General features: G+C 44.3%; 1 protein-coding gene across 3 annotated transcripts in view; it reads right to left on the reverse strand.

Annotated features, from left to right (window-relative positions):
* PCYT1B (phosphate cytidylyltransferase 1, choline, beta) overlaps positions 1-18,137 on the reverse strand; it is a 120,178-nt gene that overhangs the window by 59,882 nt on the left and 42,159 nt on the right. For 2 of the 3 annotated variants that reach the window (XM_032842301.1, XM_032842300.1), the window contains exon 2: positions 5,569-5,668. In XM_032842301.1, the coding sequence (XP_032698192.1) occupies positions 5,569-5,668 (100 nt within the window). Of the gene's footprint in view, positions 1-5,568; positions 5,669-6,144; positions 6,322-18,137 lie in introns of those variants that run through there. The other variant, XM_032842302.1, reaches the window with a different exon arrangement.

The following is an 18,137-nucleotide window of genomic DNA, read 5'->3' on the forward strand; positions in this document are numbered from 1 at the left end:
AAATAAATAAAATCTTAAAAAAAAAAGTCCGTATGATTTACCAAGCACGTATCTTTCACTTGATCTTTGCATCAACTCCAATGTATATGGGAGAGAATGGACTTACTACCCTTGTTTCATAGAGGGGCAAGGGAAGCTCAACCTAGTTAACTAGCTCACCCAGCAGCATACAAACAAGCTATGAAGCAACGTGAGCACAAACCTAACTTCTACTGTTCTTGCTTCTAACTCATGGCGCCTTCTAGAAGACCACATTCCAATATGAATTCTTTTTAAAAAGAGAGAGATTAGTACTAAACACCCATTAATTATAGTCACTAGTATTGTTTTTGTGTACAATTGTGCAAAAACGGTGGCACAAAAATTAACCTTTAAACATCTAGTAGTTACATATTTTATCAAGTTTACGATAGCTTTAGATAAACTTGAAAATTTCCTTCTACTTAGAGCCAGCATTTCCTGACAGTGATTGAAGTTAACTTTTTTTTTTTTAAAGATTTTATTTATTTATTTGACAGGCAGAGATCACAAGTAGGCAGAGAGAGAGAGAGAGAGAGAGAGGAGGAAGCAGGCTCCCTGCTGAGCAGAGAGCCCGACACGGGGCTCGATCCCAGGACTCTGGGATCATGACCTGAGCCGAAGGCAGAGGCTTTAACCCGCTGAGCCACCCAGGCACCCCTGAAGTTAACTTTTTAAATACATTAAAGTTTAAAAAACTGTATTTAGAGGTGCCTGGATGGCGCAGTCAGTTAAGCGTCCAACTCTTGCTTTTGGCTCAGGTCCTGCTCTCAGTATCGTGAGATCGAGCCCCACATCAGGCTCCGTGCTCAGCACCAAGTTTGCTTCGGATTCTCTCTCCCTCTGCCCCTCCCACTTGTGCTCTCTCTTGCTCACTCTCTAAAATAAATAACTAACTCTTCTCAAACAAGGGTATATTTAAGGAAAATTATAGTACAGGTACACACAAGGCAAAATTCATCGAGGTAGTTCTTGAAAAAATGAATTTGGCAAACTCTACACACCGTGGAAATGGAACAATACAAATCCCCCTTTGAGAAAGAAAATAGGCAATTAGAACTGAATTTCTTTGTAAGAGAGAAGGCAGCTGGGATGAAAAGGAGCCTATGAAACAATCACCTGGACCTCTTTATCTGAAGACAGAGGAGGGATTCTCGGTCTCTGGTAGATATGAAACCTTGCAGGTTCCTAGTTCCACAGATGGACTAATTGAGCTAAGATCAAAGGTGCCAATTCCAATTGTTCTACTGTGTTTCTTCTCTTGTGGCTCACAGAGAATGTCCAGGAGCAAAGAGTGATGAGCAGAGTTTGTTGTTACCTCTTTTAGAATTTATATGCCAGCCCCTGTTTGGGCAGACCGACAATTGTACAACATATTGTAGGCAATTGTACTAAATCATAAAACAGGGCCAGTGAAGGAGACAAAGACTTCAGTTATAACTATAATCTTGAAGTACATTATAACCCCCAAATGTGGGTCTGTTTGGTCTTTCTGATGGAATGCTTAAGACAGCACCACAAAAAGTTAATTGCTTAGTAGTCTTGAAAATTATCAAATGTTCCAAAAAAGCAATGATTTTTTGTTGTTATTTTCTACTAACAGCACAATGTTCCAACAATTATACTTGGATAATCTCCTGCTCACTCCCTCCCAGCATTACCAATAGTTAGTCACTCTTTAACAGTGGTTCTGGCAGTGAGGGCCCAGGACAGGCAGCATCAGCAGGGAATGCGCTGGGGACGCCCCAGCCCCAGCCCCAGCCCGGATCTACCCCATCACACACTTGGCAGGGGATGGCTGCTTGAACAATACAGAGGATTCAAAGCCGCTAGGAGGACCACTACTATCAAAAAAAAGTGGTTATGGGAGTGCGGTCTAAGACTGTCATGTGCTTTTTACTAATCAAAGAACTAACATCTTGTCCCATTTTAATATGGATGCTAGACATTAGAAATTTTGTTAGAAAGAAAGGAATTTCCAACAAAAATGGGGCCCTCCCGCCTCTGCCAGCCAGGTGCCCATCAACATCACAAACTCTCTTTCTTGGATAACTTTCCAGGGTCATCAACTGAGACAACAGGAGACTTTCTCTTCTAGTGCGAAGAGTTCACCTTGGCTCCATCTGACTCCTGTAGAACCCCATGTCCCACAGACCCCACGACACAGCGGTTTCAAAATGAACCACCATCTCATTCTAACTTGATTCTCGGGGTGTAAACTGCTTAGTGGTTAAACATACCGGGGCCCAGTCTCATCCCAGCAGCTTGCCGCTGGCTCAGACCATCACAAGCAGCTCTGATTTTACCTTCAGAGGGTGAGCTCCTCCTCTTGTCCCAAACTTCCATTCATTCACTTGGTCACTCATGAAACATTTACTGAGCACACAGGCTTTGAAAAGAGTGTCTCTAGGCGCTGGTGAACCAGCAGTGAGCGAGGCAGATGGCCCTGTTGCTACAAAAGATCGCAACCACTGTCTGTCTGTCTCGTTCACACACCTGGCACCCTCCAGGTCAAAACCTGACTGTGATTTCACGGAGCTCCGTGGTCGGCTGGGGTCCATGCAGGGATCTGAGGTAAAAGGGACTTGGGGGCGAATCCTAGCTCTACCAGTCAGCTAGGACATTTGACAAGTTACTTTTCCATTCTCCAAGTCCTCAAGAAAGGACACAAGATTACGCATATGACAGTGTTTGCTGTCAGATGGGTAACAGACCAGACGCAAAGACCAAACGAGATAGTGTAGAGCACAGAGCACCTAGCAGACGCTGAGTAAGTTCTACCTCCCTTGCCCTGGAAAAGCTCTTCTTCAGCGGCCTGAAGCTCAGTCTGTAACTTTAGGTTAAATTAGTTCTTTCATCACCACCTGGACTTCCATTGCAGCTTTCGGATTTATTGCTTGGGTCCGCATTTCTCGGTGTGTGGTCTGTAAACCACCAAGATCCCAATCCCCTGGCTTATTAGTTATGAAACACAGATGCCTGGGCTCCATCCCAGATTCAGAGATAAGGGAGAGAGAGCAGGAAATCTTTTTTTTTTTTTTACTCTGTTATTTATTTGAAAGCAAGAGAGAGCAAGAGCGAGAGGGGCGGGGCGGGGGAAGGGGCAGAGGGAGAAGCAGACTCCCCACTGAGCAGGGAGCCCAACACAGGGCCGATCCCAGAACACTGAGATCATGACCTAAGTCAAAGGCAGACGCCCAACTGACTGAGCCCCCACCCCGGGCGCCCCAGAAAATCTGTTTCTCTAACAAGCTTACCAGGTGATTGGTTGCACACTTAAGTGTGGAAACAACGGGTTTAGCTGCTCAGAGCTACCTCCCCAAGCCTCCTCTTGCCTTTCTCAAAGCTTATTAACTTTGCGTGCCCTCACCTCCTCACCTCACGCTCTCGAAGCTCTTCTTCAAAAGGAAGCCAGAGTGTCAGGATCGAGAGGTCAAGCATGAACACAAACGGGTCTGATGTCAAACTCCAGCCTGACTGCCGGTGGAGCTCGAAGAGAGAGGCAGATGCTTACGCCCTGCCCCATCCGGACTGACTCAGAAACTCTGGGGGCCAGGCCCACCCAGCTAGTTTAATGAGCCCTCCAGGTGATTCTGATGCTCTCCAGCGTGAGGACCACTGCCAGCCACTGGCTCAATAACCTTGCCAGGTTTGTGGCTTCTCGCAAAAGCCTCCATTCCCTCACCTGGGAAATAAGGTACTAACCACAGAGAGTTGTAGAGTGAAAAGACATGGTACATCTAAAGAACTTAGTAATAGGGAGCACTTAATACATACCCATTATTACTGTTATCATTAAGCAAATTGTCCTTTGTCCCATGGATTCTCTTAAGCTGGGGATGTTTGCTTTTTTGCGATGGCGAGTGGAAACTGAGTGATGCCATCTTCAGTGTCTCAAAGCTCAGCAGCTCAGCCAGTCTGTTTTCACTCCAGCCCCATCCCCTGCAATGCCACGCACTCACTCACGCACTCACTCCTACACAGCTCTCTGCCTTCACTCTTCCCGTTCCACTGGCTTGGAATGCCGTTCCGTTGGCTGCCTGCCTAGTCCCCATCTACCTTCTCCCAAAACAAGCAGCTCAGGTCTGCTACAAGGTCTGGCCCAACTCTTCCAGGCCAAATGAATCTGCCCTTCTTAAAACTTTCAGTTATCTGTGTTGTAAGGTTGAACCCCTAAGCACACATATGCATATTATTTGGGGAGTTTATTTCATGTCGAGTTGCCTCTTTAATTAAGAGGTGCCCCTTGGAGATAGTCCAGGTTCATTTCCAGACCACTGCAATAGAGCAAATACCATGACAAAGCTAGTCAAGTGAATTCTTGGTTTCCCAGTGCATGTAAAAGTCATGTTTAGGGGCACCTGACTGGTTCAATCGGTAGAGCCTGTGACTCTTGATCTCAAGGGGGTAAGTTCAAGCCCTGAGTTGGGTGTAGAGATTACTTTAAAAAAGTTATGTTTACACTATAGTGTAGTCTATTAAGCATATAATAGCATTATATCTAAAAAAAAGAAACCTCAGTGTATATACCTTAATTAAAAATAACACCTGACAGTAAAAAATGCTGTCATCAGAGCTTTCAGTGAGTCATAATCGCTTATCCCAGATCACCCTAACAAACAGAATAACGAAAAAATTTGAACTCTTGCAAGAATGACCAAAATGAGACAGAGACACAATAAGTGAATACTGTTGTAAAAAATAGCACCCACTAACTTGTCCGACACAGGGTTACCACAAACCTTCAATTTGTGTAAAAAAAAAAACAAACAACAACAAAATGCAGCGTCTGTGAGGCACAACGAAGTGAGCTATGCCTGAGCTTCTGGGATGGTCCTTTACAGGTCTTTTTCAATCTCTTCCCCTGGCCATCTCTGGTATAAAGGAGTTAATGCATCAGCAAACGTCTAGTGTAGAGGCCAGGCTCTTTAAGGCACCCTTGGAGAAATGTTTCAAAATGCAGACTTTTAAAAATTATGATAATTCTAACAGCCTAGGCTTGTATCAGCCTTCCCCATTTAAATGCTGCTTTGGTGTCTTGAACCCAGACTTGTCACCCCCAAAACCTTGTGAAGCAGGCCGGTATTAATGACCCTGCTGGCACAAAGCACAAGAGGAAAGAGATTCTGATCGTTCTCATGACTTGCACAAAGCCGCCGAACTAAGAGATGGCTGGGCTGGGGTTCCAGCTCCTGCTGACTTGGGTTGGTCTGCTCTGTTTATCCTCCCACTGGGCTGTAAGTCTCTAAATTCAAGGCTCCCATTGAAAGTGCTCAAGTAATGACGGGCCTACTCTGCTTCTTCATGTATTTTTCTAAGATTTTATTTATTTGAGAGAGAGAGACAGCGAGAGAAAGCACGAGCAGGGGGGAGAAGCAGACTCCCTGCCGAGCAGGGAGCCGGATGTGAAGCTCAATCCCCCACCCACGACCCTGGGATCATGACCCCAGTGGAACGCAGACGCTTAACCAGCTGAGCCACCCAGGTGGCGCTCTGCTACTTTCAAGGTCAGGACAGGGCCCATTCGGAGAGCGAGAAGTACAGCCTCACCTGGTGTTCCTAAGCGGGCCTGAGCAATGGTCAGTTTCTCATGGGGTGCTTGGCACTGGCAGCTGGTTTCGTCAGCAAATGGGGCAGGTGCAGTCAGGGTCTAGAAGGGAAAAAGAGAAAGGGAATATAGTCTGACAAACTTTCCTTTGGCACTAACTTCCCCTGAAGCCGTATTCCTGTCGGCTGCACAGCTACGAAGACGAAGCAGAATATATCCAGAGACTTTCAGAGAAAATATTATACTGTTAGAGATAAAAACAGGGACATGATCACTGAACTTTTTTCTTTTTTTTGACTGATGTTCGGCAATCATGACAGTACCACACTCTCTACCCTATGCCAGGTACCAAAGGAGGTAGTCTGGACAGGTGAGCTGTTGGCCCCACATCAGCCTAGCATGGCTCCGTTCCTCTATCCTTCTATAATATAGAAGGCCATCTCTCTACTTCACAGAAAAGGCAACTGAGGCCCAGCAGGATGACGAAATATGCCAAGTCATGCCCTTGGGAAGTCACAGTGCTCGGCTTTGCACATTTTAACCACCACCCAGGGCAGACTGCAAAGATTAAGACTTACCCACAGCCCGGGGTACTCAGCAGGAAGAAATGCCGTACTCAGAAGTGTGGCAGACATCGCCCGTATTTCACACACACGCCAGCCTGACCAATCACAAACTCTGACGTCACTTCAGTGCAAAGGCCAAAGCCTTGCTCGGTGCCCTGGGAGGGCCTGAGAGCACAGCCTTGCTGGCCAGCAGCAGATAAGCGCTTCTGCGGTAGCTCCAGCAGCCACGGCGGCGGGAGGCCCCGCCCCGGGCAGCCTGGGCTGGGGCTCCGGGGAGTGCTGGGAGAGAGATGTAGTCACTTGGAAGCCTGCCCAGGAAGTGGCTCTGCATCTTTTAGGCAGCCTCTTAAAAGGAAAACCTCACTCCCTCCAGACATAGACAAAGGGAGAGGTAATTTTGTAAACAGGGCAAATGCGGTGCCGGATGGTCCATGTGTCCTCTCGGAATGACGGCATTATCAAGATCATCACTCTCTCGGCTTTGGGGCATGTAAAGCTGAAGGTGACCAGTCACGGTACGCAGTACTCATATTGTCGTCTCAGTTGTTTCTCAGAGACGGGCACAGGCGTTCCTCAATAGGCGTTCGACAACGATCCACTCGTCTGCAGAGGGGCTGTGACCCACTTCCGCCCGTCATTTATTCACTTGCTCATTCATTAATCATTCATTCACTCGTTCAGCTGTATGTCAGGCACGGTCTTAGAACTGGAGATAGAAGTAGGGGGAAGGCCAGTTGCAGTCCTGGAAGAGCTGGGTTCCCCTCTGCCCTGCCAAGAAGCCATCCTGGCCCCACTCCTCCCCCTCCCCATTGTAGCACCTTCCGCCGTGGAAGCTGGAGTCCTGCCCCAGGCTTGTTTGGAGAACTTCCAGTTGCCTGAGATTTCCTTAACCCCCACCTTCCCGTTCAGGGCTCTGAAAGTAAACCAAGACCCGGGACAAGGGTTCAGGAAACGGGTCCATTGTTGGTTGTCAGATCCAGTAAAGTAACCTCATGGGCCAGGCTGGGCCAGGGGAGCATCTGTAATGTAGCCAAGGGGTGCAATGACAGCATCGAGGCTCTGTGCCCACAAACTGCAGTTTCAACTCCCCTTACCAGTACTTATGGGCTGTGTATTCTAATTTGGCTCTTCTGTCTGAAAGGGACCGACACTCATTCAAGACAGCTCAAGAGATGAAGGATTATTTTAAGGCCTTCCCAGCACAGAAATTGTCGGGGGAGGGGGGAGTAGGAAAGGCGCAGGGTCTGGCTCCAGAGTGCTCCGCACCCACCTGGCAGCTCTCTGCACGTGATTCCCTCTCTCCCACTCCCATTTGCCTTATAACTGTCCACTACAGTCAAGTCCCTGATTACCTCCACTCCCCTGTAGAGCTCACATGTGACAGCTGGCCTCCCTTCCCAACACTCACTCATCAACTTCTGACTGAGTCCTCCAGCCCCAGCTCTAACCAACTTCCTGCTTCTTCCCATGTTTCCCCATTCAGATTCCTAAGGGAGAATCAGACCAGCAGAGCTCGCTTTTCAAAGCAGGCCACCACCAGAAGACGCTGGCATTGAATTGGACACCCACCTGGGGCCCACGGGCTGTGGCTGCTAAAGGGACAAGGAACGGAGAGGGAAACCATGGGTGGCCTGTCTTTGCTGCTTTAGCATGTGCTGTCTTCAGGACAAGAAATGTATTTGACTTTGTGTAATTTAAAAAGGATATTCCATGGGGCGCCTGGGTGGCTCAGTAGGCTGGGCAGCCGGCTCTTGATTTTGGCTCAAGTCATGATCTCATGGGTCATGGGATCAAGGCCCATGGTAGGTTCCCTGCTCAGCAGGGAATCTGCTTGGAGATGCTCTCTCTTTGCCCCTCCCCCAACTCACGTTCGTTCTCTCTCAAATAAATAAATAAATAAATCTTTTTAAAAAAATAAGGAGCACCTGGGTGGCTCAGTCCACTGAGTCTCCCACTCTTGATTTTTTTTTAAATATTTTATTTATTTATTTGACAGACAGAGATCACAAGTAGGCAGAGAGGCAGGCAGAGAGGGAGAGAGAGGAGGAAGCAGGCTCCCTGCAGAGCAGAGATCCCGATGCGGGATTCGATCCCAGGACCCTGAGATCATGACCTGAGCTGAAGGCAGAGGCTTAACCCACTGAGCCACCCAGACGCCCCCGACTCTTGATTTCAGCTCAAGTCATGTCTCAGGGTTGTGAGACTGAGCTCTGCATTGACCTCCCCACTTAGTGGGAAGTCTGCTTGAGATTCTCTCTCTCTCCCTCTTCCTCCACCCCTCCCCACCAAAAAATAAGTGAGTAAGTAAGTAGGTAAATAAATAAATAAATAAATAAATGGATGTTCCTTAGCTGAAGTTCAGTTTCCTCTGTAAAATGGGTGCCTATCTCACAGGGTTATTGTGAAACATAGAAATAATGTATATAAAGTACCTGGTATTGAATCAATTGTGGCAATTATTATTACTATTAGTATTTATTATATATAATATTATATATTATAATAACAGATAATGTAGTTTCCCCTAGAAACAAAGCAAACTGACTCATGAATGAACTTTTAGGACACAACCTAAGTAGGTCAATGAATTGACAAACTAAATTAGATTTTAGTAAAGATTCATTAACCTTTAACATACCTGGACAGTGAGTCTTTTTCACATGACGTAAAATAATTATTTGGAGATCTTTTATATGCTAGTTCCAAAGTTTATTAAAAAGATAAGGTGTTGCCATTTTCCAAGAAAGGTGTGTTCTAGGGGCGCCTGGGTGGCTCAGTGAGTTAAGCCCCTTCCTTCGGTTCGGGTCATGATTTCAGGGTCCTGGGATCGAGCCCCGTATCGGGCTCTCTGCTCAGCGGGGAGCCTGCTTCCCCCTCCTTCTGCCTGCCTCTCTGCCTACTTGTGATCTCTCTCTCTCTGTGTCAAATAAATAAATAAGATCTTTAAAAAAAAATAAACAAAAAATTAAAAAAAAAAGAAAGGTGTGTTCTAGAGGGTGTGAAATCTGGTAATTAAAGCAGAGACAGAGAGAGCTGTAAAGCAATGATAGTTACTCAGAGGTAAAGAAAAAGGTTTATAGGCACTCTATATTTTTTCTTAATTATTGTAGCCTAGAAGTAGGAAAAAGAAAGAAGCAAAGAGACAGAGAAGGTAGACAGAGTTCACAAACGAGCGTGTGCGCACACGTGCACATGAGTACCTGTGTGCGCGTGTGTGCATGTGATCGTATTTAACAGGAGCTGACATGCAGGAGGGGTATTTCTTGGTATGTAAAAGGCACTATGTTTGGAATGGAGAGAATGCAAATATTATCCATGCAATATACAAGCCACAGACTTGTTGTGAACATTGCCAGAACATTCATTGTCTTTCAAAATGAGGCAGATCACTGCCTCAGTTGAGAATCGAGTTCTACATTCATGAAGACCTTGGTTAAGGCCCAGCCACCAACAACCAGCCCTGTGACTTCAGCCACTATTTTTTTTTCAATCCAATCACCCCCAAATTCCTTCTCTGAGACAGAACAAATCATTTGACTTACAAGGAATCTGAAGCTACTCTGGGATTCCAAGCTATCTATGAATTCATCTATAGACACACACCAGCCTGTAGAGGACCCAGGCCCCATATCTTCTGTACCATTTGCCAGACCTGGGATGGCCCCTGGGATCCTCTGGGTCTAGGCCCTAAATAAGACGTAAAACTGAAGCTCAATAATGTAATGTAATTGCTAAATCTTTGAGTACCTAGGTAGTGCCACTAACTGTCTAAGCCCTTTAAATGTATTAGCTCGTGGACTTTTACAACTCAGAGACAGAAGCTGTCTCCCCCAGACTCTACAGAGCCTGTCTTCAACAGAGACACCAAATGGCAGTGCCTGGGAACAGCAGTGGGATTACCTTTTGGGTTCCTTTGAACTGAGGAAACTCTTAGGATTCTTAGACAATGGGGAGAGGGGGCCTCAAAAAGGAGACAATGGACTTCGTGGTAATTAGAGAAGGAGGGGGCAAATGATGAACTGAAAACACAAAAGGACAGGACCATGTGTTTCACCCAGATGTGGTGGACTAGTCAGATGACTGACATATCATTAGCTACTGGCCAGCCGCAGCTTAGACCCCACATCAGCCAGATCACATTGCTGAATGTTTCCTAACATCTGCTGTGTATTCCATATGATGCTCGATGTTTGGAGGGCGCATACGTAGGAGAGAAATAAGGAGAGAAGAAACAGAATTAACTCTGGGACTTCCTCAAAGGTGAAGTGTGGCCCTTTTAGAACAGAAGGAGGTAGGAGTTTGAAAAGGCATATTCAATTTTCAGTAATTTCATATCTGGAAAAAAAACCCTACCTTTTTAACATACAAATCATAGAAATTAAGCCTCTGAACTGGGAGAGATCATCAGAGGATGGACTATGTCCCCCTAGGTATCCAGTTCTAAATTCAGGGTTGGCAGCTGAATGACATTTTCACATGTAGCAGCAAAGTAGAGCATTTTAAAGGGTTAAGAAGCCCTGGCCCTGTGCCCTGAACCTCCTATGGGCAAGGATTTCGCCAGAGCCCAGACTTGGATCTAGGCTACAAATAAACTTCTACCTGGTTTAGGATTTCAGAATACCAGTCATTGCACGTGAATATGCTGCCTATTTATTGTATAGGTTCTGGTAATGTACATGGTACTGTATCATACCAAAGCCATATTCCTAGCACGCTTTAAAAAAAAAGATTTATTTTTTGAGAGAGAGTGAGGGTGAGTGGGGGTGAGGAGCAGAGGAAAAGAGAGAATCTCAAGCAGACTCCCCATTGATGGGGAGCAGAGCCTGATGCAGGGCATGCTCCCAGGACCCCAAGATCATGACAGGAGCTGAAATCAAGAGTCGCCTACTTAACCAACTGAACTACCCAGCACCCTCCCCCCATCATGCTTTTTAAAAGGAAAGACCTTAAATGTTGGGCATTTCATTTGCAGTATGTGTTCAATTAGACATAGTCAAATATTTACTTAAAAACTATTAGACATTACATGGGGCGCCTGGCTGACTCATTCGGAAGGGCAAGCAACGCTTCATTTAGGGGTCATGAGTTCAAGCCCCATACTGGATGTAGAGATTGCTTAAGATAAATAAATACTTTTTGAAAAAAAACTATTAGACGTTACATGAAATACACAATGCAAACATCAGTTGAGCGCAAAAAAGGATCAGTGGAATCTGTACTTAAGCAACCTGCCTCGATGCCTGACAACTGGACAATCAGACAGCAAGCTAACCCACCAATCGGAATGTAGCTTAGTGCTGCTGATGCTGATGGCCAGCTGCAGAATTGCTTGTTTATGTAAGCCTTTTTTTTTTTTTAGATTTATTTATTTGTCAGAGACATTTGTCAGAGACATTTGTGCATGCACACAAGCGGGGGTAGCGGGAAGCAGGCTCCCGGCGGAGCAAAGAGCTCCTAGCAGGAATTGATCCTAGGACCCTGAGATCATGACCTGAGCGAAAGGCAGATGCTTAACCAACTGAGCCACCCAGGAGCCCCCTATGCTAAGCTCTTCTTAACTGCGATAGGACAATTCACTCAGACAGACCTGAGTTCAAATCTTAGCTTCATTATTTAACATCCATTTCATTTTTAAAATATGATTTTCTTAAATTTTTAAATAAACATATAATGTATTTTTAGCCCCAGGGGTACAGGTCTGTGAATTGCCAGGTTTACACACTTCACAGCACTCACCATAGCACACACATCCCCCTAATGTCCATAACCCCACCACCCTCTCCTGACCCCCCCTCCCCCCAGCAACCCTCAGTTCTGCGAGATTAAGAGTCTCTTATGGTTTGTCTCCCTCCCCGGATCATCTTGTTTCATTTATTCTTTTCCTACCCCCCCAAACCCCCCACATTGCCTCTCCACTTCCTCATATCAGGGAGAGCATATGATAGTTGTCTTTCTCCGATTGACTTATTTCGTTAAGCATAGTATCCTCTAGTTCCATCCACGTTGTCGTAAAATATGATTTTTTAAAAAAAAACACTGCTGGTCCTGGGGATCCTGGGTGGCTCAGTACATTAAGCAGCCAACTCTTGATGTCAGCTCAGGTCATGATCTCGGGGTGGTGGGATCAAGCCCCCCTCCTCAGCAGGGAGTCTGCTTCTCTCCTTCTCCCTCTCTCTCTCTGCACCTCCCACCCTGTTCAATAAATAAATAATAAATAAATGTTTTTCAAAATTGCTGGTCCTTAACCTCTCTAACCTTTAGTATCTTCACCTATAAAAAGGAGATAATAAAATGATAAATAAATAAATGTTTTTCAAAATTGCTGGTCCTTAACCTCTCTAACCTTTAGTATCTTCACCTATAAAAAGGAGATAATAAAATGATCTGTCTCATGAAGCTGTGGTAAGGAATAAATGAAATGATGCGTATCTGAGTAATGTCTTCCTTCTGCTTCTCCAGAATCCACTCTCTTCCCACCCTTCTCTACTCTCCTTCATATGGCTTCCCATATGGACTGTACCAATGGGTTCCGATGCCTTTAGGCTTCACGTTGGGCGGGTTCCATGAGAAGTATGCAAAATACCAGAGGGCAGGACATGAGTGAGCTCAGACTATCCTTCCCCTGGGCTTCCTCCCTGCTAGGAAGCAGCATGTTATTTCTGCCCTCTCACCAAAATCCACAGCTTCCCTTGAAAGGCCCCCTCTTCATAGAGCACCCTGCAAAGTTCCAGTAACCACAGCCTCCGCTGGCCCCTTCATGCCTAGGAAGCCTAGGAAATGACAACCCCTAACATTTCCAGGCCTAGCGTACATACCATCCCTTGAGGTTGTAAATAGTCCCTTTTATTAAACTCCTTTTCGTATTTCCCATTTAGAGTGAGCTGTCTGTCTCTCGGCAGGGCCTTCCTTGACTGATAGAGTCTATACAATAGGACGGCTGCCAGGCTCAATAAATGTTAACTAGCAAATGTTGATGAGGCATGGGAGAAGCACAGAGATCAACTGAAAAGGGAATTACCCAAAGTTAATAAAGTCATAACCACCTCAAGAACGTCCTCTAGTAGGAAAGAACTTTACAGCAACATTAGGCATTTTCATCAAGCTTTGCAAGGGACAGGAACAGGACTCCAGAAAGAATCTCATTTTCCCGTGGAAGCCTTTGGCCTCAGGACTCACCCTCTTCAGAACTACAAATTCAGAATTGGAAAAAAGACATCACAAAATTGAAGCCTTCCATCTCATTCTGTTAGGACTGTGTTTATCAGCTGCTGCACATAGCTTTTAAGGCATGATTTTATTTGAGATCAGAATATGTTTGTCTTCTGAAGAGAGGGAAGGAAGAGTAGATTTTATGCTTGACCAGAGGCCCAACATATGTAAATCACTAGATTCTTGGGCTGTGTCGGTGATTATGCAGAAGCCTGGATCAGGCAGCTGCCGCAAAGCCTTGACAAATGCCAGTGGGGCGGGGGGGACAGGACGCCTAGTACATGGCTCTGCACCAAGAAATATCTATTTTTCATCATCTAGCTAAGCACAGTAGGCACAGAGTATGAGGTAACAGGCACCATTAAAAATAGTAAGATACATACACCCAGACGAGGAATGATTTTTAGGACATGATCCTAGTGACAAAGCACTATGTATAATATATATATACAGGTTATATACTATGATATCATTTATGGTTAAAGAGAGAGAAATAGGCAACTGTGGAGAAATAGTTTAGAACTGTGTTGCCCAATACAGTAGCCATTAGCCATGTGGACCTATTTGAATTCAAAAATTATATTTCATGGAATTAAGGAAACATAATTAAAAACTCAGTTTCTCGGTCACTCCAGCCACATTTTAGGTGCCCAGTAACTAAATGTGGCTAGTGGCTGCTACTATATTAGCACAGATAGAGAACATCCGTATCATCACAGAAAGTTCTAGTGGACAGCACTGGCCTAGAAGGATACACAACAAATTAACCAGGGTTACATCCAGGGAAGAAAGCCACATTGGAAGAAGAGATGAGAGGATGTTTTCATTGTTTACTCTATTTACATCTGTTATTTTGTTTTATTTTCACATGAGAACACATTCATATAATTTATCTACGTTTAAAATAACTGTAAAGAAATTTATCCTATCTTGGGAATTCAGAGATGCAGGAAATTTAATCCAGGATTAGGTGTTCCAAATGTCAGAGAACGTATCTAAAAGGAAAACAGGAGTACTTTAAAAAATAACAACTATCACTTATAAATTAATTGTTAAATGCTATTATTCTCGGGTATATGGAACATTTAAAACTCATCTGAGCTTTTAAAAGCAATTTAAATGGTCTTCATAGTATCTACCCTCTATTCATTTCTCCAACATCCAACAAACATTGCTTGAGGGCTTGCTGGGTGCCAGGCACTGGATTTAGGTTCTGAGGATACATCAGGGAACAAAACAGGACCCACAAAATCCTGCCTTTATTATCCTTAAAGATAACAAACAACAAAAAAGAATGTGAAATGCATAAAACGTTAAAAGGGGATAGTGTTTAGAAAAAATTAAAGCAAGGAAAGGGATAAAGAAGGTAGGGGGCTTATCCATAAACTGGATAGCAGAGGGAGTTGATGTGTGTGTCAATATAGAAAGAATAGATTGGGGGCACCTGGGTGGCTCAGTGGGTTAAAGCCTCTGCCTTCAGCTTGGGTCGTGATCCCAGGGTCCTGGGATAGAGCCCCTCATCGGGCTCTCTGCTCAGCAGGGAGCCTGCTTCCCTTCCTCTTTCTCTGCCTGCCTCTCTGCCTACCTATGATCTCTGTCAAATAAATAAATAAAATCTTAAAAAAAAAACAAACGAAAGGATCAATTGAACCCTGCAGAGAAAGAACACTTCAGGCAGAGGAAAAATCAAGTGCAAAGGCCCCAAGGCAGTAACATGCCCAGCTTCTTCCAGGAATAACAAGGCCAGTATGCCTGGAAGATGTGAACAAAGTATAGTAGTAGGAGATAGAGCCAGAGAGGTGAAGTACAAAGAGACGGGAGACATCCAATGGTATGCGATTTTTAGGATGCTGTAAAGAGTGGCCTTCACGGAGAAAATGGAAGCCATCCGAGTTGTGAACAGGGAGTAGTAATATGGTCGGAGCCTTAACAGGACCACCTCGCTGCTATGCTGAGGTTTAACTCTCAAAGGTCAAAAGCAGAAGCAAGAAAAGCATTAAGTAACTGGCATAATTATCAGGCAAGAGTAGGCAGATGGAGGCTGGGGCCAGGATGAGTGGTGAGAAGTCGCTGGATTCTGGATGGATTTTGAATAAAAAAAGTTTGAAATTGATTGAACGTCGAATGTAAAAGAAGGAGAGGAGTCAACATAACTGCAAAGTTACTGGCCTGAAGAACTAGAAAGATGGCATTGCCATTCCCTAACATGGGGAAAACACTGGCAGAGTAGGTTTGGGGATGGGAGGGATAGGCTGGGGAAATCAAGAATTCCGTTCTCACACATTAAGTTTGATATACCTGTTAGATCTCCCAGTGAAGATTCAGGTAGGCAGTTGGATTAACAAGTCTGGAGTTGGAGACAGAGAACTAAACTAGAGAAGCAGGTTAAGAAATCATAGGAATATAAGTGATATCTAAAGCCACTAGACTAGATTCATTCATTTAGCTCAGGCCACGAGTGCAGGCTGAGGCAAGGTCCTGGTTGTCTAATGAGGAGACATTGTATATTTCTGACCAACCTCCCCAGACTACTGGTAGCTCTAAGAAAATGGATAGTTGGTCTGTCCTACTCATTGCTGTATTCGTAATTCCCAGGGCAGTACCTGGCAGACAGAAAGTTCTGGGTAAACATTTGTTGAATGGAAGAAGTTAGAGTCAATGGAGAGAGAATAATTACTGATAAAGAACTGGAGAGGGAATCATTGATAATGATTATTGACAAAGGTTAAACCAAATAAGAAATACAATTGTTGGTGTTTCCTATCTTTTTCTTATCATCATAATATATACTACAGAAAACTTGGGAAATAAAGAAAAGCAAAACTCACTAATAATTCTACTTCCCAAATACAACCATTGGTAACACTTCCTAGATTTCTTTTAGGGCTTTCTAATATATTACGCATACATACAACTTTGGAGTCCTAACTACATGGACAGTTCTTTCCACTTGTATGTCGGGATTACCCTATCATGTAGTCTTCAATTTCACTATTTTTAAAGGTGTTATCTGGGGGTCCCATACCACCCTGTTTCCCTAGCCCTGAGCCTCCAATTCCCAAGCATTGAAAGTTAGGCAAGATGATGAAAAGCAAGGGCATCATATCCCAAAGATAGGATGTTAACATTAAAAAGACAGGAGGGAAGCAGAACACCTGACTCATCTGTTCATTTTTCTATTTTGAAAGGTTGCAAGTGGCACCAGAAAATAGGATATAGGCCAAGGAAGTTGAATCGTGAAGGGAGATGCCCTGGTTGGCCGGGAGGCAAGTGCTGGTTGGTGCAGATCCTGAAAGGAGAGATTAGCAGGTACCTCCACATGAGACAGAGTAGACCATGGGTAAATTGAGCGGTAAGATAAATGCAAAGAATAGCCCGTTCAATAAAGTCATTTCCTTTTCCAAAGGATCTGGGCAACTGGTCACCCACTACGCTGGGCAGCCTCCTCCGGGCTTGGCCCACCCAGCACTAAAGACATCAGGCTCCAGCAGGGGGTGTAAGAGACCCAAGCTGCTCAAAGGCACCAGCTGAGGCCACTTGGTGACCTCCCCCACCCTCTCAAGAATCCAGGCTTCTGCAAAACTACCTCACTATCGTTTTTAACAGACTTTATTTTTCAGAGAAGTTTGACATACACAGCAAAATGAGCAGAAGGTACAAATTATTTCCCACTTAACTCTCACTAATTCTGATAGCTATAAGGCATTCCACTGAATAGAAAAACCATAATTTATTTAAATCTCTCTGTGTTGTTGAATATTAAGTTGTTTATGTTTTACTAATATAAATAACATTCTAAACATAGTTCCGAACCTCTGATCATTTCCTTAGGATAGATGCCTAGGAGCTGAATTACTTACACCAGGGGTATGAACATTTTAAAGATAAATATTTGTAGAACATTTTAACATGTATTGGTAAATTAGCTTCTACAAAAGCTGTCTCATTTATACTCACATTACAATGTCTGAAAGCACCTAGCTGGCTGCCATCTCACCAGCTTTAAGTATTATCTTTGTCAATTTTACAGACTAAAAAATAGCATCATGCTGTTTCAATTTACATTATTTTGATTACAAAAAAGATGGAACATTTTTCAAATGTTTATTAGCCATTTGTATTTTCTTCTGAGACTAATCTGTCCTTGGCTCATTTTTCTATTGTTGAGGATGAATACTTTGAAGTTAGCTAAAAACAAAAGCATAGCACAGTTTAAAAAATTAGCTTAAATATCTTGAAAAAGAAAAGATGTTTTCCTACTTTATCTAAAGTTCCCTCATAAGAGATCCATTTTTTAAGCCCATGTGTGAACCCCTGCGTCAAGGTCAGACAAGTAATTACTGCCCTTCCAGTGACCAGAGATCAGAAATTGTATCATGCCCCAGGGGTACAGCTTCCTTAAAACACTAACCACCTGTAAGCTGCAAGCCCCCCACTCCCATGTGCCACCTTCCGAAATGAATTCTTAATAATACTGTATTTCACTTATTCTAAAATGTACGTTTCCCCCCACATTTTAACATCTCTGAGATTAGGAGAGGGTCTTACAAGAAATATCTTAAAATCAATGTCAGCAATTTTCTGACATTGCAACATCCCTGCAACGAGACTCTATCTCATAATTAACGGCATTAGATTCCTGAAATGCAGAGATGCTACTGACAATAGAAAATAGACACTTTGGGGGCGCCTGGCTCGGTGGGTTAAAGCCTCTGCCTTCGGCTCAGGTCATGATCCCGCGGTCCTGGGATCAGCCAGGAGTCTGGCTCTCTGCTCAGCAGGGAGCCTGCTTCCCC

Source organism: Lontra canadensis, unplaced genomic scaffold, assembly GCF_010015895.1.
Source record: "Lontra canadensis isolate GAN:19392208 unplaced genomic scaffold, GSC_riverotter_1.0 scaffold127, whole genome shotgun sequence".
NCBI classification, from domain to species: Eukaryota; Metazoa; Chordata; class Mammalia; order Carnivora; family Mustelidae; genus Lontra; species Lontra canadensis.